Genomic DNA, 26,586 nt, shown 5'->3' on the forward strand with positions numbered 1-26,586 from the left:
CATCATCTAGACCGAAAGAGACTGCATCGAATGCTTTCGCTAGGCATCATATAGTCGTGTACATACTCGTAAACGCACGTGCTCGGAAGAGGGAGGGATAGAGATGGGAAGGCCCGTCTGCTTGCACTCTACATCCGAACCCCAGGCCGCAGATCAGAGCGAGGCCTCTCGGGGGAGTGGATGACTCCTTCTCAAAAAGTGCGAGCCTCGAATGGAGGGTTTTGAGTAGGAGATTCTAGCAAAATCTACATTTCGAAGTGACATGGTCATCACTCGAAATAAGCGAGTGCATGGCAGGGGACAACGACGAAACTCCATCGCACTTCACAAAGAGGAGAACAAGTTCCGCTATCTGTTGTCGCTGAAGTGACGAAGGTTGAGTGTGCTCGTAAAATCCAGGATTGTTTTTGGGCCAGAAGAATCACACGAAGGGAGCGATGCTACCGCTTCGTAAAGGCAAAATAATCTGGAGATGAGATGGCACACGCGCTAGTATAGGCTCAAAGTGTTGAGCGAGGGGGGGGGCGGCACTGCGCCATCAGCCAATGAATTGGCGTGATTCTGTAACGGCTTCAGACAATCGGCACACCCAGAGGGCATTCACCCTATTGTGTCACTACACAGCGTCGAGTGAACCTATGAAAGAGAACACATGTACGGTATACTGTCCCATTCCAGAAGGACCAGAAAGGTAATAAAAAAACAATCAAAGTGAAATCTCTGGGTTAGTTAGAATATCTTGAAGCATTGAAAATACATTTTGGTAATAACAAAAAATAATAAATAAATAAAAAATACGACTTTATTCAACATTGTCTTTTCTTCTGTGTTTGTTTTCAATCCACGTTCGCAACTGCACATTCTCCCTCAGACTATAAATGAAGCTTGCGCGTAAAAGATAACATGTCAGCAGTGTCACTGCGCAGTCACGAACGTGGACTGAAAACAAACATGGAAGAGACAATGCTGAATAAAGTCTTAGTTTTTGTTATTTTGAGACCAAAATGTATTTTAGATTCCCACTGATGTCACATATAGACTACTTTGATGATGATTTTATTACCTTCTGGAAAGGGACAGTATACCGTACATTTTCAATGGAGAGACAGAAAGCTCCCAGACTAAACATCAATATCTTAAACTGTGTTCTAAAGATGAACGGAGGTCTTACGGCTGTGGAACGACATTAGTGAGTCATTAATTGCAATTAAAATTTTTGCGTGAACTAACTAAATAGACTGTATGCTGCTAGAAAAGCACAAAATCGTGATTGCACTACTAGAATTGGCAAAGTTATTGCCCATTGAACAGAGCGAAAGGCTTCATATTTATAGTACTTGCAGTTTTTTACATCACAACCTAACCATAAGCTTTACTCTTCTGCACAATGGTTAACAGTCAAAACGTCAAAAAACAGAAACCTTTTTTTTTTTTCAAACATAACTTATGTTAAACATTAACAAATGTTTCCCTTCACTCAAAAACACATTAAATAACACTTAATTTCAATATTAACTCTCCATTTCCAGCCATATGCAAAGCATGCTGGGATCTAGCAATGGTGTCTCTAAATGAAATGGCACACTTGGGCTAATTCTCTTAAAATAAGGTAACCTTATTTCCCTTATTTAACCTTATTAGACCCATGATTAATTTTAAGTGTAGTCACTCCTCAACCCTGCATACATTTTGTTCTAAAATATAGATAATGATTAAATTCTGATTACCCCCCATCAATATTGTTTAATTAGTTTTGTCCCAATGTTATTTTCATTAGTAGTTGTAAATGCAGTTATCATTCATTCCAATGCAAAACTCACTGAGAAAGAATGTTGCATCTAATTCTCAGTAGCACCTTGTTTTATCATTGAGTCTGCACTGTTCTGGTCTGAAGAGCTTTGCTGCAAGATTCTCCTCAACAGGTGCAGAGGAATCTGCTATGGCAAGATGGACATGAATATGATTTTAATATTATATATATATATATATATTTTAATTTGTATTTTTATTTCCTTTAATTCAAATTTGAATTGTAATTCTAGATTCTGTTTTTGACATTAATTCGAATTCAATTCAATTCTGAATTGTGCACAAGACTGGTGCAATGTATATTATGATCATTTTAAACTGTTCCTTGACCTTTGATGCATCTAAACCTGTTGTTGGGAACTCCAAAACTAAATTAGGATTAAAATAATGAATGACACTAAGCAGAACATCGCAAATGGAGATTGCTGAAATGCTGCTTACTTGTTTATTGGTGTTTTCAGATCATCTGCACACGAGAGAGAGAGGACATGTTTAAGTAAAACAACGAATGTATTCTTTTCAGAGAAAAACTCTGTTAGGGGGATTTAAATTACTGAAATTACTGAAAACACCAATAAACCAGTGCTGCATTTTATCAATCTCCATTTGAGATGTTTTGCTTAAAGTGTCATTCAGTCGGTCTGTGTTCTGTCAGGATGGTCAGGACTCACGAGCCCCTTCGCTGAACAGCTGAACTGCTGTGAGCTGCTGAAATAAGCCAATCAGAGCAGAGCTCAACATTAATATTCATGACTTCTAAATAAGGCAAAAACAGAGCATTATATCCTAGGGACAATTTATAGGGTTGTAAATGGACCTGTAAAACTGTATCTGGACAATTTTTGCCCTTAAATAAGCCACATACTGTCTATGTAGATATCAGAGAACAATTTAACATATTGTTTCAAATCATTCTAGGGCACCTTTCAAAGACAAATATAGTAATAATCTCAGATTCAGGATGTTTTTAATAAGCAGTCAATATTTTTCATTACCAAAGCAACCGCTGCATTCCACCCCATTCTATGTGTGTATGGAAGAGTGCCTGTACACTAAAGAGCCAGCAAGATCACAAAGAAAGCTTGCTGGTGTCATGTATTCACCTCAGGGAAGCTGCTGCTCTCACTGCTATTCGACTGTTTATTCGCTGTTACTGTCACTAATGGAGCTGAATAAAAAAGACAAGTCAAACTTATTCTACTTCTTAATGCAATAACTAAATTTTTCTCTTAAGGTGTAAAGAGACCAGTTTAAAGTGGTGTAGTGTTGTATGGTCATACCGGTGAGCTCATGGATAGTCATTCTGTCCAAGACGTTGAAGGAGGTGTCGAGCTTCAGTGGTTGACTGCAGCGCTGACAAACAAAACTCACTTGCATGGTGTTACTAGAAAACTTCAAACCCTCCATGCTGCTGTAGGAAACATAACACACACACACACACACACACATCTATACAAGTCCTTCTCAAAAAAATTGCATATTGTGATAAAGTTCATTATTTCCAATAATGTAATGATAAAACTTCAACTTTCATATATTTTAGATTCATTGCACATCAAGTAAAATATTTCAGGTCTTTTATTGTTTTAGTACCGATGATTTTGGCATACAGCTCATGAAAACCAAAAATTCATATCTCCAAAAATTAGCATATTTAATCCGACCAATAAAAGAAAAGTGTTTTTTATCGAAAAAAGTTAACCTTCAAATAATTATGTTCAGTTATGCACTCAATACTTGGTCAGGAATCCTTTTGCAGAAATGACTGCTTCAATGCGGCATGGCATGGAGGCAATCAGCCTGTGGCACTGCTGAGGTGTTATGGAGGCCCAGGATGCTTCGATAGCAGCCTTAAGCTCATCCAGAGTGTTGGGTCTTGCGACTCTCAACTTTTTCTTCACAATATCCCACAGATTCTCTATGGGGTTCAGGTCAGGAGAGTTGGCAGGCCAATTGAGCACAGTAATACCATGGGCAGCAAACCATTTACCAGTGGTTTTGGCACTGTGAGCAGGTGCCAGGTCGTGCTGAAAAACAAAATCTTCATCTCCATAAAGCTTTTCAGCAGATGGAAGCATGAAGTGCTCCAAAATCTCCTGATAGCTAGCTGCATTGACCCTGCCCTTGGTAAAAAACAGTGGACCAACACCAGCAGCTGACATGGCACCCCAGACCATCACTGACTGTGGGTACTTGACACTGGACTTCAGGCATTTTGGCATTTCCTTCTCCCCAGTCTTCCTCCAGACTCTGGCACCTTGATTTCCAAATGACATGCAAAATTTGCTTTCATCCGAAAAAAGTACTTTGGACCAACATACGGTGGCTCTGGATGTTTCTACTCCAGACTCAGTCCAATGCTTCCGCAGGTCCCCCAAGGTCTGGAATCGGTCCTTCTCCACAATCTTCCTCAGGGTCCGGTCACCTCTTCTCGTTGTGCAGCGTTTTCTGTCACACTCTGGGAACAGCCTATTCGTTTAGAAATTTCTTTCTGTGTCTTACGCTCTCGCCTGAGGGTGTCAATGATGGCCTTCTGGACAGCAGTCAGGTCGGCAGTCTTACCCATGATTGCGGTTCTGAGTAATAAACCAGGCTGGGAGTTTTTAACAGCCTCAGGAATCTTTGCAGGTGTTTAGAGTTAATTAGTTGATTCAGATGATTAGGTTAATAGCTCGTTTAGAGAACCTTTTCATGATATGCTAATCTTTTGAGATAGGAATTTGGGGTTTTCATGAGCTGTATGCCAAAATCATCAATATTAAAACAATAAAAGACCTGGAATATTTCAGTTGGTGTGCAATGAATCTAAAATATATGAAAGTTTAATTTTTATCATTACATAATGGAAAATAATGAAACTAATGAAAATAATGAACTTTACCACAATATGCTAATTTTTTTAGAAGGACCTGTACATCAATACTGGCAATACAGTATTTGTGCATTACAGTTAGGACTTTGCTTATAGAAGGTTGTGACAGACATTAATGCAGTGATTACTTCCATTTCTGGTGCTATGGCATTTCTGTGCAGTCACACAGTGATCTGTCTAATAATCTAATGTGTAGTGTCTTATTAATTCACTCTTGCATTGTGTGCAACACATTTTCTTTCTCTTCCGAGATTCACCCATTTTATCCGCTGCTAAAGAAACTCTTCAGCCTCTTAAAAGTCCTCGTCCATACTTCTACCAATGTTGAACCTTATGACCTCTTTTAAGGGTTAAGAAGATTTCTAAATTACTTTCTTCTTTATTTTTTCTTTAATTTTAAGAGGAAATGCCCATCTTTATAAGAATTTTCAGAATCGAGTCACTAGGAGCTTACAATTTTTCATGAACTTATACTGTGGTTTTAAATTACATGACAAACACTTGCCAAACAGGTGAACATTTCACAAATCTGAGGTACAACATTCAAAACATTTTTGAATTCTTTACAATTTTTAAGTAATTTTTCGTTAAAATAGATTGAAAAATGTATTTTGATTAATTAATAACAATGAAAAATAACATTATTAACACATTTAACACTTGTCCCACCCCAGACCTACGTAGGACATTTCATACACCAATCCAATACCAATGCAGTTTTGTTTAAAAATTCTATGTAGAATTTCTAAACCTTACTGTGTTGAATTGAAAATCACTCTTTTGTGAGTTAGACACAATCAACTAAATACAGACTTCATTATAAGGAAACACAACAAATAATATATATATATATATATATATATATATATATATATATATATATATATATATATATATATATATATATATATATATATATATATATATATATATAAAAATCACAATCTATGACAAAAATAGCCCACTACTATAGATGGTGAATAAATTTGATTAGTGAATAATTCAGCAGCTAAAGTTACAAAATCACGAGTGCACAATAATTGTATAAAATCTAAACATTTAGTGGGGGGAAAATAAAGGCAACCACAAAAGTGAATAAGTGTAACTGTAAATCTGGTAAAATGTTACACAAAATGTATTCATGAAAAACAACGAGTAAACATATTTATAGAAATAGGGCCTATATACTAAGAAATTACATTTATTTTAAATGTATAGTGCATATTTTTAATGAGGCGGCAACATATAGATACGGCAGAAGAAGAAAGGCTATTAATAAGGCTTTCATAGCACAAAAGGATTATAATATAGAGTGGCACAAAGCGCGTATGCGCATCACGTGCGCAGGATGATGCGCTTGAAGCAACACGGAGTCACATGCTCACAGCGCGCCGCGCTCCGTGCCTCCATCCCATATATAAAAGAAATGGACAGTGTTCCCATAGACTTCAACGGCGGAAAGTGAGGTAAATTAGAAGCACTCACTTCCTGATGGCTGAGCGAACTGCGCAGACTCAGACTGAGCTTGACGACGTAGATGTGACGTGAGCAACCTGTCTGACAGCTGTAGGTCTTCTAGTAGTTGTGGGAAGTAAAATCTGAATAACGTTGTTTAAATGTTTTGTCCCCTTTGCTTTTGTCTCACTATGGGCTTCTCCCTTCACTTTATCGGACTTTATGTCTCTACGTCCCCCTGACTGTCTCATAGACAGTAAAAGATTGCTTCTGAGCGTCTCCTCCTGTCTATACGGTAATTTCTCAACTGTGCGACAGAGTCGCGTTTGTTATGACGCAATCGTTAGCCTATTTTAACAACAACAACAAAATCGGGCTTTTACATGGTGATAGTGTAAGATACAAGGCAATGGAGCCTTTATGCATTGTCGTGTTTCTTTAGAAATAAACAATGGACAAACGGAGTCTTTAAACGCCTCAGATGTAAAGTTATTCACTGTCAAAGTGACTCAAGAGTCAATGAGATCCAAACAGCAGATGATGGCTTGGTTAGCAATGGTCGCCTCTATGGGTGGAATGCTTTCCGAGTGCTAGATTACCCCCTTGCTCTGTCCACATTGAGAAGTTTAAAACAAGATATAGACGTGTAGTGCATCTATGCAGTATTCTTATAAGCCGCTTATTTTAACAGTTTAACATTTCAGATGTGTGAAGAACAATATGTTAACTAGTCCAGTGTTGTTATCTGACACCCAGTAGAAAGTAACACGATCTACAGCAGGGGTATTGAGTTAGAAAAAAATTAAGCAACCAAAGGTCTGCAACATCACAATGACTAACTTGTCATTCAGTGCCAGAGCCTAGTAGTTGTATGAAAATATGTAAGTAGCCTAGTCAAGAGACGACTGTCAAATAAAATGAATTTAATAATATTTCAACAATATTTATTGTCTGTTTATTTATTGAGCTGTAGGGAAATAATAAGTACTCTAATAATAAATGATCAATTTAAATAAAATAAAAGCTGCATTTAAAAATAAATTATAAATAAATAAAGCACAACAGGGAGGCTTTTGAAAAAAGTGCATCTCAAAATAAAGTGCTTAATTTTAGAAAAATCAAATAAAAATGATAGCTTGAGTTTCCCTTTTATTTTTCTGTTAACTCGCTTTCACATCTTAAGTTTAAACACATTTTAAAATACACAATCTCAACACATTAATAATTGAACAGCTTTCACACCTTTTCTCCTTCTTTCCCTTTTATATCCAACTTCCACACTTTCTCTTGCTTAGTGAGAAGGGTGTCAGGGCCATTCTCAAACACATGTGTAGGTGCTCATTGGTGAGCCTGGATCGATATTTGTTTTTAATAATGTTCATTGTGGAGAAAGCTGCCTCACAGTTGTATGTGGAGCCAAACATGGTAAAGATATACAAGGCTACTTTCCTGAGAACTGGGAAAGCGGTCTCTGAGACCATTTTAAGCCAGAAAGTGGCAGGATCAGTTTTTCCAAAATGCTCTTTCAAGGCCAGATCTGCTTGGAGATCGACCAGTTGCATCTGGAGAGGCCCATCATTTTCCAACTTGAAGAGCAGTGTGACAAGGTTTATTTTTCTCCATCATGCCCCGATGGAGTTTTGGTTCCTTGCCACTGTCGCCTTTGGCTTGGCTTGCTCAGTTGGGGACACTAAAATTATGATCAATTTATTCAACTAGTTATAAAGATAAAATGTGTGAATTAGGTTAATTAATTCTATAACCTACAATACAGATCTGCCAACATTGTTTGTCGCTATATGATCAATTAAAATAAGCTGATAACATCACTGTTTTCTCCAGAATGACTGTATTTTGATGCAGTATTATCCTGTTTGACACTGTGAAGCTGCTTTGACACAACTGTGATTGTAAAGGTGCTATTTATATATATATATATATATAAAGTTGATTGATTGATTGATTGATTGATTGATTGATTGATTGATTGATTGATTGATTGATTGATTGACTTCCTTTGAGAACTCCCCGACATCTGTGATAAGGAATGGGTTCTGAATGAACAGGATGAGCTGTCCAATCAAGGCTGAAGCAGTTTAGGAACCATACAATTTGAGAGAATTGGTAAGATGACTTTCATTTCAATAAGCATTTCAGTTGTGTTACGTTAATGTTTTGTTCTGTTAGCTAGGGCCATTTTTAGCAGACCTTTGTTCGTTTAATTTCAGTTGGCTATTTGATTGGGCTCTGTGTAACGTTTGATGCCCCATGCGCGTGCTGATGTGCTCGTCTGTAAATATTTCAGAATGCCTTCCTACAGTTACTTAATAAAAGCGGGCTTTCCACACAAACAAACGTACGTGTCATTAGTATATGAGGAAAAAAAATAGATTTTAACTGTCGGGCTCGGACATAAATATTTTAATGCCTGTCGGGCTCGGGTCGGGTTCGGTTACTGCTCTGTCGGACGCGGGCCGGGCTCGGACAGAAAAATGCGGCCTGATCCGCACTCTAATTTGAATACATTTTAGACATGGTCAAATACTAGATTTCTTTAAATGTGAAATTGTGAAAAATGTGAACCCCCCCCCCCCCCCAATCCATTTGATTTTGGAACAAATCCCCCCTCCCCGGCCCTCACCTCCACCACCGCACATTGCTTTTGAATCTGTGGGAAACACTGGAGTCTGATCCCAAATTGCAATGAACCAACAAATAAGGTAGTGCTGGGCGGTATGCAGTTCATACCGAATACCGGTATTTCTTTTTGTTATGATATCAATTTTGATGTTACCGCAATACCGGTATATGTTGCTTCGGAACATGGTGCAGCACGGCACTGTTTGAGGGGGGTTGTGAGAGCACAGCTAAGATTGCAAGGCTGAATCCAAAACTGCCAACTGAACAGGGATGGAAACTAGCACCCGCCACCAGCCAAATGCGGGTGATTCTGAGTTGTGGCGGGTAAACTCACTTCTCCTACTGGCCACCGTGGCGGGTAAATAAAAATAGCATACTGTTTCACCTCTTTGTAAACTTTGTTCAATGCATGCTAGTGCTGCCATATGTTTGAGTATGACCAGTCATTTTCGCTGTCATCACACAGGTAGAAATCATGTTCATGGATGCGGTTATTAATGTTATTGTAGTGTAAAGAAGAGAAGGGCCGAGTGTTGTGGAGCTGAGCATGGCTGCTGGAGTGATTGTTACACAAACACACGGATCACCACCAGCACCAAGACTTTTATTATGATGGGACGGGACACAGTCAGCAGGTGCCCGCACATCTGCATTTCCGGTTATGATTATAAGGTAAAGCAGCTTTGTTTATCATATTAGATACATTTAAGTGTATTTAAAATGATGTTATGACGTTACTCTGTGCGTTCGCTCGGCGCTGCTGTGACTTGTTCACACTGCTAAGAGAAAAGCGCTTCTGCCAAATAAAACTGAGGGGTAACACAGATATGACGCAATTGACAGGCGACTGCCTCAAACGCTGCAAAAATGTCAACATGTCCACCTTGATAGTTATCCTAACAGGTCCTTCTCAAAAAAATTGCATAATTGCAAATTTGCAATTTGCATATTGTAATAAAATTCATTATTTTCCATAATGTAATGATAAAAATTTAACTTTCATATATTTTAGATTCATTGCAGACCAACTAAAATATTTCAGGTCTTTTATTGTTTTAATACTGATGATTTTGGCATAAAGCTCATGAAAACCCAAAATCTCAAAAAATTAGCATATCATGAAAAGGTTCTCTAAACGAGCTATTAACCTAATCATCTGAATCAACTAATAAACTCTAAACACCTGCAAAAGATTCCTGAGGCTTTTAAAAACTCCCAGCCAGGTTCATTACTCAAAACCGCAATCATGGGTAAGACTGCCGACCTGACTGCTGTCCAGAAGGCCATCATTGACACCCTCAAGCGAGAGGGTAAGACACAGAAAGACATTTCTGAACGAATAGGCTGTTGCCAGAGTGCTGTATCAAGGCAGTGGGAGGTCTGTGGGAAGGAAAAAGTGTGGCAAAAAACGCTGCACAACGAGAAGAGGTGACCGGACCCTGATGAAGATTGTGGAGAAGGACCGATTCCAGACCTTGGGGGACCTGCGGAAGCAGTGGACTGAGTCTGGAGTAGAAACATCCAGAGTCACTGTGCACAGGCGTGTGCAGGAAATGGGCTACAGGTGCCGCATTCCCCAGGTCAAGCCACTTTGGGCTACAGAGAAGCAACACTGGATTGTTGCTCAGTGGTCCAAAGTACTTTTTTTGGATGAAAGCAAATTTTGCATGTCATTCTGAAATCAAGGTACCAGAGTCTGGAGGAAGAAGGAAGGAAGGAAATGCCAAAATGCCTGAAGTCCAGTGTCAAATACCCACAGTCAGTGATGGTCTGGGGTGCCATGTCAGCTGCTGGTGTTGGTCCACTGTGTTTTATCAAGGGAAGGGTCAATGCAGCTAGCTATCAGAAGATTTTGGAGCACTTCATGCTTCCATCTGCTGAAAAGCTTTATGGAGATGAAGATTTTGTTTTTCAGCATGACCTGGCACCTGCTCACAGTGCCAAAACCACTGGTAAATGGTTTGCTCAACATGGTATTACTGTGCTCAATTGGCCTGCCAACTCTCCTGACCTGAACCCCATAGAGAATCTGTGGGATATTGTGAAGAGAAAGTTGAGAGACGCAAGACCCAACACTCTGGATGAGCTTAAGGCTGCTATCGAAGCATCCTGGGCCTCCATAACACCTCAGCAGTGCCACAGGCTGATTGCCTCCATGCCACGCCGCATTGAAGCAGTCATTTCTGCAAAAGGATTCCCGACCAAGTATTGAGTGCATAACTGAACATAATTATTTGAAGGTTGACTTTTTTTTGTATTAAAAACACTTTTCTTTTATTGTTCGGATGAAATATGATAATTTTTTGAGATGAGGAATTTGGGGTTTTCATGAGCTGTATGCCAAAATAATCAGTATTAAAACAATAAAAGACCTGAAATAATTCAGTTGGTGTGCAATGAATCTAATTTTTTATCATTACATTATGGAAAATAATTAACTTTATCACAATATGCTATTTTTTTTAAAAGGACCTGTAGTCTGTATATATGCCTTCCCTGCATTAGGTCTTAAAGGGGCAGTAGCCTTTACTGCTGTCTGTTTAATGTCAAACAAAAGATAAGGCCATCACTCGCTGATCTTTTTTGAATAGCTTTTGTAAGTTTAATAAGGATTAATCTTTAATTGAAACAGTTAAATATGCTGTCATCTTACATTTGATTACTTTATTATATTTCTGTACCTTTCTGCAAGCCAGTAGGCATTTTTTAGTAACAATTAATGAGCATCGGTTGTCGGTCAGGAAAATTAAATGAAATGAGCATCCCTACTTAGAGCAGAATGTGTTTACTTGCTGTGTTTTAATCTCAATATGTCTGCAAATCCAGTGTCGACCTGTGTCTTGTTTACAAACGATTATATTGCTATCTTCAGCGTGTTTATTACTCGGTAACGCGATCAGTTTAGCTCCACGAGTTGGTGGGTGGGGCTACAGAAGCAGCATACGCATAGAGGTGGCGTTTCACTGGTCTAATATGTCATTGATTTGAGAGCCTTGTTTCTGGGCCAGGGTATTCATATATTACCATGATCTTTTATACATCAAAAGCTCAAGAGAAAGTTGATATCTTAATTCATCACCACTTTAATGCAGTGTCAGATGCCTTAAACTCGGTTAATTTTTACTTTCAATTTCTGTAGTGAATAATTAACCCCCACGGAGGATTCACTTGTTATGAAGAATCCAGCCATTTATATAGATCAATGAAATGTAACTTAATTTTTCAACTACATTTTTTTTTTTTAATTTATCAATTTTTTTTATGTTACTTCCTTTCCGTTTAACACTACATTGTCCATGTATCAAAAAATAAGAACAATTAAGTTTAGAAGTTTTTCTAAATTTAATTCTTAAAACATCTCTCTCACATTCACTTGTTGTAATGCCATATATAGAACCATCAGTTTATATTGACAAATTAGGGCTGGGCGATAAAATGATAACGACAATTATTATCACAATATAATTTGTGATTAATAATAATATAATTTATATTACTATAATAATAATTATAATTTCCCTCAATAAAACAATGACACATTTGATAAATGTTTTATATAATGTTTGTGCGGAACTAAACAGAGCTACTCACTTGAGCCCTATTTATCCGTTTGGCTTAAACGGCAGCGCAGCTAAAGCTTAGAGCAGAATGCGCTTACTCACTGATTAGTCTTGATCACACGACCAGCACAGGGAGATCCAGTGACATGTATTAATAAACTAAATGTATTTACACTACAGTTTTTCATACAAATACCAGTCAAACCAAAAATTATTAAGACACCAGAAATATTTTTTTACTAGAGGGTGCAGAACACTATAGGTAATTTATGTAAGTGAGGATAAAGTAAACCGATATATTATACGTAAAAAATTAAAAACTGACAAAAATGTGGGGAAAAAAAATTATTCAGACACTTTGACCTGACCATATTTTGCTTAAGTTTTTTTCTTTAATTGCTAATCCAACCTTTTACACCAGACTGAACAAAATTAAGCATTGATTGGTAATTGGTTGACCAAAATTGGTATTATTTATTTGTTATTGTGTACTTAAATTTTAACAGCTGTCAGCTGATTGGTTGATTGTAATCCATTTCATACCTTTCTATCAAAGCTATCAGGTATTATCAAGATTAATTTTGCTCTGATACAGTTTAATTCTTAAGTTCTGTCATATTTTATTACCAGTTATAAGCTGTAGCGAATAAACTGTGTTAATGTACAAATATTTTTGAAGGTGTCTGAATAAATTTTGGGTTGACTGTAATTACATTTTACCACAGTTGTGAGGTGCATATTACTGGACCTCAGTGCTGCATTCGACACTGTTGACCATACTTCTAGACAGGCTGGAAAACTGGGTTGGGCTATCTGGGATGGTCCTCAAATGGTTCAAGTCATACTTAGAAGGGAGAGGCTGTTATGTGAGAATAGGACATCCATGACATGCAGAGTCCCACAAGGGTCAATTCTTGCACCACTTCTGTTCAACCTGTATATGCTGCCATTGAGCCAAATAATGAAAATGAACAGAATTGCTTACCACAGCTATGCTGACAACACTCAGATCTACTTAGCACTATCACCTAATGACTATAGCCCCATTGACTCCCTGTGCAAATGCATTGATGAAGTTAACAACTGGATGTGCCAAAACTATCTTTAGTTAAACAACTGAAATCCCTATATTTGTAAACAACGATGAAATTCTCAGTGAACTTGAGGCTAAAGGTCTAATAACAAAAAATCAAGTCAGAAATCTTGGTGTGATTTTATAGTCAGACCTGAGCTTCAGTAGTCATGTCAAAGCAATAACTAAATCAGCATACTATCATCTGAAAAATATTGCAAGAATTAGATGCTTTGTTTCCAGGCAAGATTTAGAGAAACTCGTTCATGCTTTCATCACCAGTAGGGTTGACTATTGTAATGGCCTTCTCACCAGCCTTCCCAAAAAGACCATTACACAGCTTCAGCTCATACAGAACGCTGCAGCCAGGATTCTGAGCAGAACCAGAAAATATGACCATATCACACCAGTCCTCAGGTCTTAACACTGGCTTCCAGTTACATTTAGGGTCGTATTTTAAAGTACTACTACTTGTTTATAAATCACTCAATGAGTTAGGACCTCAATACATCACAGATATGCTGATTAAATACAAACCCAACAGATCACTCAAATCATCAGGATAAAGTCAGTTAGAAATACAAGAGTTCACTCAAAGCAAGGAGTCTGCTTTTAGCTATTATGCCAACCATTGTTGGAACCAGCTTCCTGAACAGATCAGATGTGCTCCAACAGTAGCCACATTTAAATCTAGACTCAAAACTCATCTGAAGCTGTGCATTTACTGAATGAGCACTGTGCCACTGTATGTCTGTAAATCTTATCTGTTTATTCTTTTTATAAATGTTTTAATTTACCTTTGTTCTTATCTTTGGTTATTATTATTGTATATGTTCATTTGAGTTAAATATGATGAGAGAAAACTGGGTTTGATGGAAATAGTAAGTTTGACAATAAGGTTTGAGTATGTGTAAATCTGTGGAAGGGTATGATGAGTGAAAATGGGTTTAACAAGAAGGTTCCTGATTCAAAATCAGGGAATAATGATTAAATTTGAGGTTATGAACGTGTTTGAGAAAGAAATGAAGGAGAGGTGTTCTAATTAAGATGGTACATGTATGTAGACTGTAAACTGAAGGATGTTTTATTTTTATTTCAGACCACTATTGTTGATCTGACCATTTTATTTATTTTTTATTATTTATTTATTGTCTTTACAACCGTTTTAACCTTTAACTGTTGTCCGTGTTTTTAATTTTTAACTCGTACGCATGGTAATTTGTGAAATGTCCATCTGGTTGACAAGTGTTTATCAAGTTCTGACAATGATAAAGTAAAACTCACAATTGATTGTTTGTTTTCTACAACTTTCAAATCATACTTATCTGACTGTTATCAGTTCGTAGCATTAAATTAAGTGATGCCATATTGATCACAAATTCAATATGGAGTACCTCAAGGCTTAGTACTAGGATTGTTGTTAAGCTGACAATACTCAGCTCTATATTTCTTCAAGCCCTGATGTAACTTAACAATTCACAAAATTAATGGAATGCATAGCATATATAAATCAAAAATGTTTTTGATGCATTTTTTGGTACTACACTACGTTACTGATATTGTTAATTCCACCATCGACGATTTGGCACACTAGTTCTTGGGCTATTTCTAATTTTTTAATTCCAAACAGTTTCATACAGTTGTAGCCTGTGTTAATTTCTTCGCAATCCAAAATTGAATTTCATTGGTTTCCACTAATACTACATCTATTGGGTTGTTTTCATTATTCCTTGACATATTTGTAACATTCTATGTTGTATTCTGTCTAATTTCTCAATTGACTTCATAGCAGCTCCATACAATAACGTTACAACCAAACGTATTACAACCAATAACGTTACAAATAGCATCGAAGCTCAACCAAAGTTTATTAGTTAAAGTTAGCTAATAGAGCCGCTTATTTCGCCACTTTGCAAAACCAGTTTTATAACTCATTTTGTTGAATACCTAGGTGCAACCATTATTTGATTTATATTAATAAAAGTACCTTTCATTAGCGTTCTCCTCCTGTTTACTGTTAGTAGAGGACGTGACGTAATTTGCGATGCGACGGCTTACTTCTTCTAATGGCGTTTGACAAACACCGAAATGGTGCATTACCGCCACTCACTGGTATGGAGTGTGGATCAGAAAGATAAATTCCTCCTCCTTTTTATATCCTCATCCACAAAATAATTATTTTAAGACACTAGAAAACTATAACGTTTATTTCATTTTTTATTAGAATCCTTCTTTCAGTATATGTATTTATGACAGTAGGCCTATTAGCTTTATATCATTGAGTTGTGTATAGTGTTGCCAACTTCTGGAAAATAAAATAAGAGACATTTGTGTTTCTTTATAGGAAAATAAAGGATATAATAATAAGGTACACTCAACTCACTCTAGCACTTTGAGATTTTGTTTAATATAAAGTGCATTATAAATAAAATTTATTATTATTATTATTATTATTAACATATTTGTACTGTACCACACAATGTACATTTTCAGTATATGCAGTTAAATTTCATCCAATAAAAACTATTTTTAAACAATGGCTCTTACATTTTGTTTTAATGTTATTGCAACCATGTATGAATAAATGAAAATTCATATTTTTCAATTAAAAGTTTGAATAATGAGTTGATGAACACCGATTAACATACGGCTTTGTATCAGGAGAAACCCTTGATTAGGCTATATTCGACTAATTGCCTTATATTGAACAGACACATTCAGTTTTTAATTGTAGTGTGTGTTTTCTAACTAGACTGATTTTATGAAAATGAACATGGTGGAAAAGTGATCCAGTCACAGTCATTCAGTAGCTGTGGTTTTGGGAGTGGCCCCGTAGGGCAGCGAAGCATTCTGGGAATTGTTGTCTTTCATCCCCATGAGACAAAAATACATTTTCTGTCTTTTCTCAGTCTAGAAAGCACCAAATTCAAAAATAATTTCACATTTCTACTACATTAATGAGCCATTTTATTGACCAAGTACATATTCATCTTCCCAGTGCTGAAGTATCCCTTTGATATAAAATATTTGTTTATCTGCATTAACTTACAAGTGAAAGACGACTTCACTTTTTTAATCATGTCTTCCCTCAGGGAGATCAAGTACATGCTTTTTTGCATGGCTGAATGTTGCAATAATAATCACGTTGTTTGCATCCGCCCAAACCGATTTAGCGAAATCAAAATCCGAGCAGTGAAAGGGATTTGCAGTTAGCGCAGGAGGCACACACTGTCAAGCAGGAGTTACCAGCCGGCACCGGCAGATGATTCTGATAGGTCTTAAAGGGGGGGTGAAACACTCAGTTTCAGTCAATCTCATGTCAATCTTGAGTACGTATAGAGTAGTATTGCATCCTTCATATCTCCGAAAAGTCTTTAGTTTTATTATATTTATAAAAGAAAGATAGGCTGTACCGAGTCTTTCCGGAAAAAAAAAAACGAGTGGCTGGAGGCGTATCGTGTGGGCGGAGCTAAAGAATGCCGAGCACACACAAAGCGGTGACGTCCTCAAGCGTGGAGAAATCAGATTCAACTACATATATGATCCAGAATCAGATCCGGAGGCTGAAATAAATTGAACAGGGGAAGCAACAACAGCAGGACGTCCGTCTCTGTGGTATGTACTGTATTTAGTGCCCTGTCAACATTTGTGTGGGTTTACTTGCAGTTTATGAGGACATGATTTGGTTTATGGACTATTGTATGCGACTAAACCTTAGCAGTAGCAAGAAAAAGGGTTTTGCACGTCAGACTAGTGTAACGTTATACATAGAACAACCGTTAGCGCATTTGACTGACGAAGCACGCTTTGTGAGAACGCTAGGTTTATGTTTGGGTGGTTTTACAATAAACAAACTGATACCTATAGTGGTCAGCTAAACAAATGTATTTAAACACACACCATAGATCGCATGCTCCATTGATAAATTAACTAACGTTATACGATCTGTAAGTTTACTGATGTTTACTTATGCGACGATTGCCAACAACATAGACATTTGAAGCAGTTTAACTCACCGCCTGCTTCTAAAGCACGACCGTGAACCTTTATCGTCACCGCTCCATCATAAACACACTTCTTTGGTAACTGTTGATTTCGTGAAGTGACTGTGGAGATCCACTTTTGCGACGTGACTGAAGCGTGATGTTGTGCCACTTCCCGTCATTTCTGCGTTCAAATGCATCGGTTCAAATGCATCGGTTCAAATGCGGCGCTGCCTTCCCAGAATGCTGTGCTGAAACGTTTAAGTCGCTTGACATCACCCATAGGAATAAATTGAAGCGCGGTGTGACAGAAGTGTTGCACGGACGACTGGATCTGCACCTGAGAGCAGTGTTTATGGGCGTGCATTTGCTCTTTCGCCTCAGTCACGCGCACGCGCACCCTTCCGGGACGTCAAGCGGACCCATACTCGAAAAAAACTCTCCGAAACTTGTGAGAAACCGGAAGGAGAATTTTTAAAACAGAAATACTCCATCAAACGTCCAACTTAGCTTTTGAAACTTTGTCTATGTTTAGGATGGGAATCCAAGTCTTTAACAGTGTAAAAAGCTCAGAATGCATGAAACAGCATTTCACAACATAATATGTGCGCTTTCACACACAACCCGTAACGGTCCCGTTTTCACACAGAAGGCGACCCGGCAATGTTCCGGGAATATTGCAGGTCCGACGTGCAGTGTGAAAGGGGCTCTAGGCACACAGACTGCTTCTACAAACATTTGTGAAATAATTAATTTGATTAATTTGTTACATTTACAGGTGCTTATCATATAATTAGAATATCATCAAAAAGTTGCTTTATTTCACTAATTCCATTCAAAAAGTGATACTTGTATATTATATTCATTCGTTACACACAGACTGATATATTTCAAATGTTTATTTACTAATTTTGATGATTATAACTGACAACAAAAAAAAAACCCAAATTTAGTATCTCAGAAAATTAGAATATTACTTAAGACCAATACAAAGAAAGGATTTTTAGCAATCTTGGCCAACAAAATTTTCTATGGGGTTAAGGTCAGGCGTGTTCGATGGCCAATTAAGAACAGGGATACCATGGAACAACACCAGAAGATGACATGGCACCCCAAACCATCACTGACTGTGTAAACTTTACACTGGACCTCAAGCAACGTGGATTGTGTGCTTCTCCTCTCTTCCTCCAGACTCTGGGACCCTAATTTCCAATGGAAATGCAAAATGTACTTTCATCAGAGAACATAACTTTGGACCACTCAGCAGCAGTCCAGTCCTTTTTGTCTTTAGCCCAGGCAAAACGCTTCTGATGCTGTCTGTTCAAGAGTGGCTCGAGATAAGGAATGTGACAGCTGAAACCCATATATTGCATACGTCTGTGCGTAGTGGTTTTTGAAGCACTGACTCCAGCTGCAGTCCACTCTTTGTGAATCTCCCTTAAATTTTTGAATGGGTTTTGTTTCCCAATCCTCTCCAGGGTGCCGTTATCCCTATTGCTTGTACACTTTTTTCTACCACATCTGTTCCTTCCCTTTGCCTCTCTATTAATGTGCTTGGATACAGACCTCTGTGAACAGCCAGCCTCTTTTGCAATGACCTTTTGTGTATTGCCCTCCTTGTGCAAGGTGTCAATGGTCGTCTTTTGGATAACTGTCAAGTCAACAGTCTTCCCCATAATTGTGTAGCCTACAGAACTAGACTGGGAGACCATTTAAAGGCCTTTCCAGGTGTTTTGAGTTAATTAGCTGATTAGAGTGTGGCACTAGGTGTTTTCAATATTAAATCTTCTCACAATATTCATATTTTCTGAGATACAAAATTTGGAATTTGCCTTAGTTGATAGTTATAAAAATCAAAATTAAAATAAATAAACATTTGAAATATATCAGTATTTGTGTAATGAATGAATATAATATACAAGTTTCACTTTTTGACTGGAATTAGTGAAATAAATAAACTTTTTGATGATATTCTAATTATATGAGCAGCACTTGTATATAGCGCTTTTAGGCACTCAAAGCGCTTTACATATAGAAGGGGAGAATTTCCTCAACCACCACCAATGTGCAGCATCCACCTGGATGATAGGACAGCAGCCATATTGAGCCAGAACACACTACACACCAGCTTAGGTGCGGAGAGGAAACATAGTGATGAAGCCAATAATTTACAAACACACACACACATATATATAGGTCCTTTTTTTTTAAAATTAGGCACAATTGGCTTAAGAACGTGCATGTAAACGCACTCGAAGTGTACTTTTCCTCGCTAGGCAGACTTTTTTTAGGTTTATTTATTGAAATGTTCTTTTATATATTTGTGTGATGTTCTGTATTTCGATCGCGGTTTTAACATGAGAAAACGGTTTATGAATGTTTATCCACCAGATTACTTTTTATTTAAACCTAAATAAGAAAGTCATTGTCAGTTCGTCTGTCAGTTGGCAGGCAGTTTTGGTCGCTTTATTAAAAGTTGTTGCTGTGTGCAGCGTGTAAAGGAAAATAAAAATAGTTTTACCCTCCTGCTGATAGTGTCGTGCCCCTACCAACCCATTCACCCATGATTTGACTATCAGTCGACTGTAGAGAGATTAAAAAAAAATTCTGATTCGAATGTGTAAATCATTAGTCAGGGACACCCTACTGAATACTTTGTTATTTACCCTTTATTGGCAATGACAGAGGTCAAACGTTTTCTGTAAGTCACCACAAGGTTTTTACACATTATTTCTGGTAGTTTGGCCCATTTCTCCATGCAGATCTCCTCTAGAGCAGTGATGTTCTGGGGCTGTTTTCAACTCCTTCCAAAGATTTAATATGGGGTTGAGATCTGGAGACTTGCTAGACCACTCCAGGACCTTGAAATGCTTCTTACAAAGCAACTCCTTGATTGCCCAGGTGGTGTGTTTGGGATCATTGTCATGCTGAAAGACCCAGCCACATTTCATCTTCAATGCCCTTGCTGATGGAAGGAGGTATTTATTCAAAATCTCACGGTACATGGCCCCATTCATTCTTTCCTTTACACGGATCAGTCGTACTGGTCTCTTTGCAGAAAACAGCCCCTAAGCATGATGTTTGAGTCCATAGCAGCATAGTGTGTTACTGAGATGGTAGCCTTTGCTACTTTGGTCCTAGCTCTCTGCAGACCCCTGTGTGGTTCTGGGATTTTTGCTCACCTTTCTTGTGATAATTTTGACCCTACGGGGTAAGATCTTGAGCCCCAGATCAAGGGAGATTATCAGTGGTCTTGTATGTCTTCCATTTTCTAATACCGTATACCCGAATATAAGACAACCCCCCATTTTTCAGATTTATTTTTTGGGGGGAAAGAGATTTTTGTGGAAAAAATCTGGTTTTCAACAGAATTTTTTTGTTGTTGAAAATTCTACTCGTAATGAATAGGATTGGATTTTTAAACACCATTCATTACAGGGCTCAACATTAAGCATGTTAATGTGCTTGTCCTTCGGATAAGTAAATCGGTCTTTCACTTGTCAAGTAAAAAATGTGATTGTTCGAAAAAAATAAAAATAAAATAATAATAATATATATATATATATATATATATATATATATATATATATATATATATTTGTGTTGTAAATATAATTTATTCTGAAGCAATATTCTCACCAGTGTTCAGTCAGCTTTGGCATATTGAAAACTGCATATTTGTGATATGTTTACCTTTTTTAAAGTATTAAGGGTATTTTTACCCTTAATCTTATTTTATATTCTTAAATTTGATCTATACATTCAATTAAAATAAGACACTAGGCTGTTACCAATAAAATTAACTAATTTACACTGAAAAATGACAACTGCATTAAATAATGTTATGAGATTTGCATTTTTGGATAAATAAGACATTTTAGAAACTATGTTTAACCATGAAAAATAAACCACCAGTAGGTGGCAGCTGGTGAGTCTTAATGAGTGAGTCATTGAGTCGATTCATCCAAACGATTCATTAAAACGGCTGATTAATTCAAGATTGAGTCAGTCATTTACGAACAAGTTATTGAATCTTTGATTTAATCGATTAATTCAAACACTGAATCATTCAGTAACGCACACTGTTGCTGTGAGACGTTAAGCTGTTTGTGACTTTGTTGCTTAGAATTTTGTTTGGAACTATTTTCACTGCTGAAATAGAACAAAAACACTCAATACTGCATCTAAAATGTAAGTGACTTAATGTTAATTTGTTTATGGAACTGTCATATGAAATCAGTGTCGAATTTTCAGTTGTGATGGTATTCAGTAAAACACTCTTTTGATTGAGTGATGTTGTTTAATTGTATTACATGTTATAAATATAAAAACAACATTTTGAAAGTTTAGCACAGTTTCTCTGTGTGAGCGGCGTTCATGCGTTGTGATTTATCCTCGAGAGGCTGCGCGAGCGTCAACAGCGTGACCTTGTTATCGTCAGTTTAAAGGGTCATGAAACCCCCCTGCTGCAGCGGTGTTTTTTCACACCTTCAATTTGAAAAAGCTTGTTAAAAGGGGAGTGGTCGACTGTGAAAAGGTGGGATGGTATTGTGTGGAAAGAGGGAAAGTTTGCATAAATAGGGGAGTGTCAGTAGGTGCATTAAGACTAGCGATACCAACAGCAGCAGTTACAGTGGTTCTGAGACATGTTCTTGGTTCCCGTTGGCATTGTTTACCACAGTGAGATTAAATGAGGGATGAGTACAGCGAATGAGAGAGCTATGAGTGGCGTGCAGCAGAGATCGCAAATCATTCAGCTCTTCAAAGTTCAAACCAGCATATAATTCAGTGAGAAATGAAAATAAATGTTATTCTGCATGACGAAATATTTTGCAAACGTGATAAAACTATATTTGTCCAAATATGCACGCTGTTTGGCAAGATGAACAACGCGCCGACGTGATAAGAGAACGTGAACCACCCAACATGCGATATGACAGAGATGTGTAATTCTAGATCGGGGTAAAAGCGAAGGTGTTTGAGGCTAGTCTCGACCGCGCATCTGAAGCAGAGCGACGCGCGCTGGGTTGCCGTGACGATCCGCGCTGTCTATCACTCGGCAGCTAAATCTATATTTGTCCAAATATGCAGCACGCTGTTTCACTAAGAGCCCGAACACATGCGGTTTAGTGCATGGCTGTGACGACAAATAAAACGTAGAGGACGTGGCTTTTGTTCATTAGCCTAGAGATTACAGATCGGTTATTTTGCACTCCTGACATAGATAGTCAACGCTTGCAGGTTCGGCTTGCGATTCCTCAGGTGAATTTTACTTTACCGAGCCTTTGTAGCAAAGGCTTCCACAGACGGCACCGGTTACAGCTCGCTCGGCGCCCTTTACGTTACTTCGTATCAGCACAACGCCTAGCTTTCCTCCGTGACTTTTCCGCACGCTGCTTCCAAAACTTCCCCACCATATCTCTACAATAATGATGTAAGACGAGCCTGACAGAAGTGACTGTCTCATGCATATTAACTAAATTATCTTGTATGCATACTACAGCGCAGGGATTGGACTGAATGAGCTTCATGTCATGAATATATATCAAGAATCGCTCGGAGCGGTCGACGTCAGCATGTGCCCAGCAAGCCCATACATGGGCCGAAAAGGCCGTGCCGACGTCAGCATTTGTGACGTTGCTCCGACTAAGCTTTTCAAACCGGAAGACAGAAATCGCTCTGAAAAATGCAAAAATAACTATTTTCACATATGAATACCATTAATGAGTACCCTTAGTGTTTTCAATGATGTGCAGCCTATACATATCTGTTTACATCAAAAAAAAAGTGTTTTGGGGTTTCATGACCCTTTAATAGATGTCATTTTGTATATATCGCAAATATAAGACGACCCCCCTACTTTTCAGCCTATTTTTAGGACACAAAACCTTGTCTTATATTTGGTATACGGTAATTGCTCCCACATTTGATTTCTGTGCTCCCACATTTGATTTCACACAGCACGCATTTTTCAGGTTCAAAACGCGAGGCGCAAGCACTGCCTTTTTTGGTTGGAGTTTTTTAATTTAGAATAAGCAGTGCTCTGTTACTAGGAAACCCCTGAAACAGCTGTCCTGTCAGTCTAATCAAAGTAACAGTCACCACAACGGAAGACCACCCCTCCAGTCATTTGATTGGATAATTGATTGGAGCGTTTTTCCGCTAAGTTGTTGATTCATTTTCAACTTCATGTGCTCAGAGTGCTTCTTCTAAATCGTGAGGCGCAGCAGGCGGTTAAAAAGTGCAATATCATCCAACTGCGGCCACAAATGGGCATTATCGTGCTGGTGGGGGTTACTGTTTTTGCAGACTGGAACACTCCCTTATTCTTCTTCACCTCTTCTGCTAAACTGCTAGCTCTCAACATCCTGATTAATATGTTCAACATTCGCTAGTTAGTTTTTTTCAAACAGAAGCTTCAAAATAAGATCTAGCATCTTCCAACATGACATCATGACTTTGCGTAAACATACACACGGCACTTTCTAAAGCCAAGTGGCGTATTATCTGTACGCATTTTGAGCTATCCATGTGTATACGTTGTGTGATTCCGCGTGAATGTCTAAGCTTAAAGGTGCAATAAGCGTAGATTATTGTATTTTTAGATAACAATAATCTAATTAATAATTTTAGATTATTGTATTCTAAAATATTTTTTGTATTTTAGCGAAAAAATATCCAACAACCACTAGGCTAGTGTTATATATTTTTTTCAGTTGAGTAATTAATATATTAAGTACTCAACTGAAAATTGCTATTTTAACTAAGGACTGGGATGTTTCAGCATAGCGTTTGAGCGAGTCGCCTGTCAATTGCGTCATATCTGCGTTACCCTCGGTTTTATTCTGCCGAAGCGCTTTTCTCTTAGCAGTGTGAACATGTCACAGCAGCGCCGAGCGAAACCACAGAGGAACGTGATAACATAAATTTTAAACACACTTAAATCTTATATGATCAACAGAGCTGTTTTACCTTATAATCATGACTGGAAAAAGCAGAAGTGTGTCCCGTCATAATAAAAGTCCTGGTGCTCGCGAGCCATGTGTTTGTTTAACAATCGCTCCAGCAGCCGTGCTCAGCTCCACAATACTCGGTCCTGCTCTGCTTCATACTACAGTAACGTTAATAACCGAATCCATGAACATGATTTCTGTCCGAGTCCTATTTTCCACTGGCTGTGAGGTGAAGATCACATGTCCCAAGATACTGGGCTCACACTATTCGTCACCAAACTACGCCTTTGTTTAAAATAGGCGCCCTTCAGTGGTCGGAAAGTTGCATAGTGCACCTTTAAACAAACCATTATGTGTGTGTGTGTGTGTGTGTGTGTGTGTGTGTGTGTGTGTGTGTGTGTGTGTGTGTGTGTGTGTGTGTGTGTGTGTGTGTGTGTGTGTGTGTGTGTGTGTCCACAGTTGTTACGTAGGGACGTAGGGATTTATTTTCTTAATTTGTGTGGATTCTATTTTCTGTGCTTGTTCTGTTGTTCTTGCTCCTCCCACTGTCTGCTTGACAGGCTCATGAGTGTCACCTGAATCCTGTTCCAGATCGTTAAGTGGAGAACAAAGGAACCCAGAGATTTCCAGTCAGCGAGAGAGACTGAGGTTTTTCCTCTGCGGGAGGGACTACCATCTGCTGATCCCAGTGCTGTTGTGTGCTTATATGGTGAATAGTGTTTTGCCTGTAGTGTCAGGTAGGGATGGGGAAATGAAGCCTCATGAAGCAGTGAGGCGTTACCCTGACTGTTTCGGGAAAAGATTTGAAGCGTCGCGAGTGTCAAGAACAGCGCTATCTGGTGCTTATTTAAAATAAAGCGGGCAGAAGCCTGTGGAAGATCGAAGCTCTGTCCGATAAAGCAATCACAACACACTCCACCGTTTCAATGCTATGTGTACAAATAAAAGCCTTACATGTTTGTGTTTAATTTGTCCATTAAATAAATTAATTTACCAATTAAAGTGTGACAATAAAATATATGAGCTTTATATGTGATTCAAGATCTAATGTAGCCTAGGCATATTCTCTCCACACACACATAACGAATAAGGCCATAGTGTGATATGATCATTAAATGTGCTTATGACACTTAGGAATGATAATGCTTGTGTACAGTGAATGACAGAAAAGTGATAAAGTTTTGAATTATTTTTATTAAGACATAAAAGCTGTTTTACAGAGTCTATTTCTTCTCTTAAACAGTAGTTCCCCATGTATTTATTTTGTAAAGCATACACACATTGAAAGCTATAAACTCAAAATATACCCAGATAGGGAAATGCCATTACTCTTTTCTTTTCAATTAACGTACTCTAAATACAAACACTAACACCGAATTACCTAAAAAAAGCAATCGTTTTACCAACAAAAAAAAAAAGAGACAAATAAATAAATAGGGACAAATACATTTTGGTTATCTAAATGACATTTATTGATTAACTTTTAAAGTACAGCACTCTTTTTGCAAATACATCAATCAGACTGACTGAGCCGACAACTCGATCTGGATTTCGAACCTTCTGAAGCCCCGTTCACACCGCCAGCGATTTTGTCACTGCATGTCGCCAGCGCCAGAGATTCATGTCGCTAATGGGCGTTCCCACTACGGGTTGCATATAAACGTCATTAAATATATTTGTACTATAGTACCGTTTTTATTACTAGTGTTTTGCAGAACAGAGCAAGTTATTAGAATACACTGTACTGTAATAGGTAGACCATATTGCATGCAGTTTAGTCAAAACTTACTTTATATCCCCACAATCCCAGACACGTTTTTCCATGCATCCTTTTTTAAATGTGTCTCTGTATGTAGGCTACACAGAGACATATTATAAAGAACAGGGGGCTTGCTAAAAGCTAATATCAACAACTCCTCCGGACACCGCAGTAGCAGCAGTAAAGCAGACGGATCACGTGCACTCCACTGACTTCACTCCTATTGGTTGTCGCTCGCGAAAATCGCTTCTCGTTTGCATAAAGTTGAAATTTCTGAACTTTTGTCGCGTGTCTCGTGTCGCTTGACACGCCCACATTCTGTCGCCAATGGTCACTGTCGCTCGTGTCGCCGGAAGTCGCCAGCGCTCCATTGAAATGAATGGGATCATGTCGCTTTGTCGCTGCGTGTCGCTGGCGGTGTGAACGGGGCTTGAGACGCAAAGCGAAATGCGCACGTGATTGGAAAGAAAGTGAGGCTTCATT

General features: G+C 38.1%; 1 protein-coding gene across 2 annotated transcripts in view; it reads right to left on the reverse strand.

The window, feature by feature from the left end:
- Positions 1-15,521, reverse strand: part of becn1 (beclin 1, autophagy related) — a 66,045-nt gene extending 50,524 nt beyond the window's left edge. Inside the window, exons 1-3 of one of the 2 annotated variants that reach the window (XM_067429878.1) lie at positions 15,396-15,521; positions 3,090-3,217; positions 2,913-2,977 (exon numbers count right to left, since the gene is read on the reverse strand). In XM_067429878.1, the coding sequence (XP_067285979.1) occupies positions 2,913-2,977; positions 3,090-3,217; positions 15,396-15,505 (303 nt within the window). In that variant the 5' untranslated portion in view covers positions 15,506-15,521. Of the gene's footprint in view, positions 1-2,912; positions 2,978-3,089; positions 3,221-15,395 lie in introns of both variants that reach the window. The other variant, XM_067429877.1, reaches the window with a different exon arrangement.
- Positions 15,522-26,586: the final 11,065 nt, after the last annotated feature.

The sequence above is a fragment of the Pseudorasbora parva genome, chromosome 21 (assembly GCF_024679245.1).
Source record: "Pseudorasbora parva isolate DD20220531a chromosome 21, ASM2467924v1, whole genome shotgun sequence".
NCBI lineage: Eukaryota > Metazoa > Chordata > Actinopteri > Cypriniformes > Gobionidae > Pseudorasbora > Pseudorasbora parva.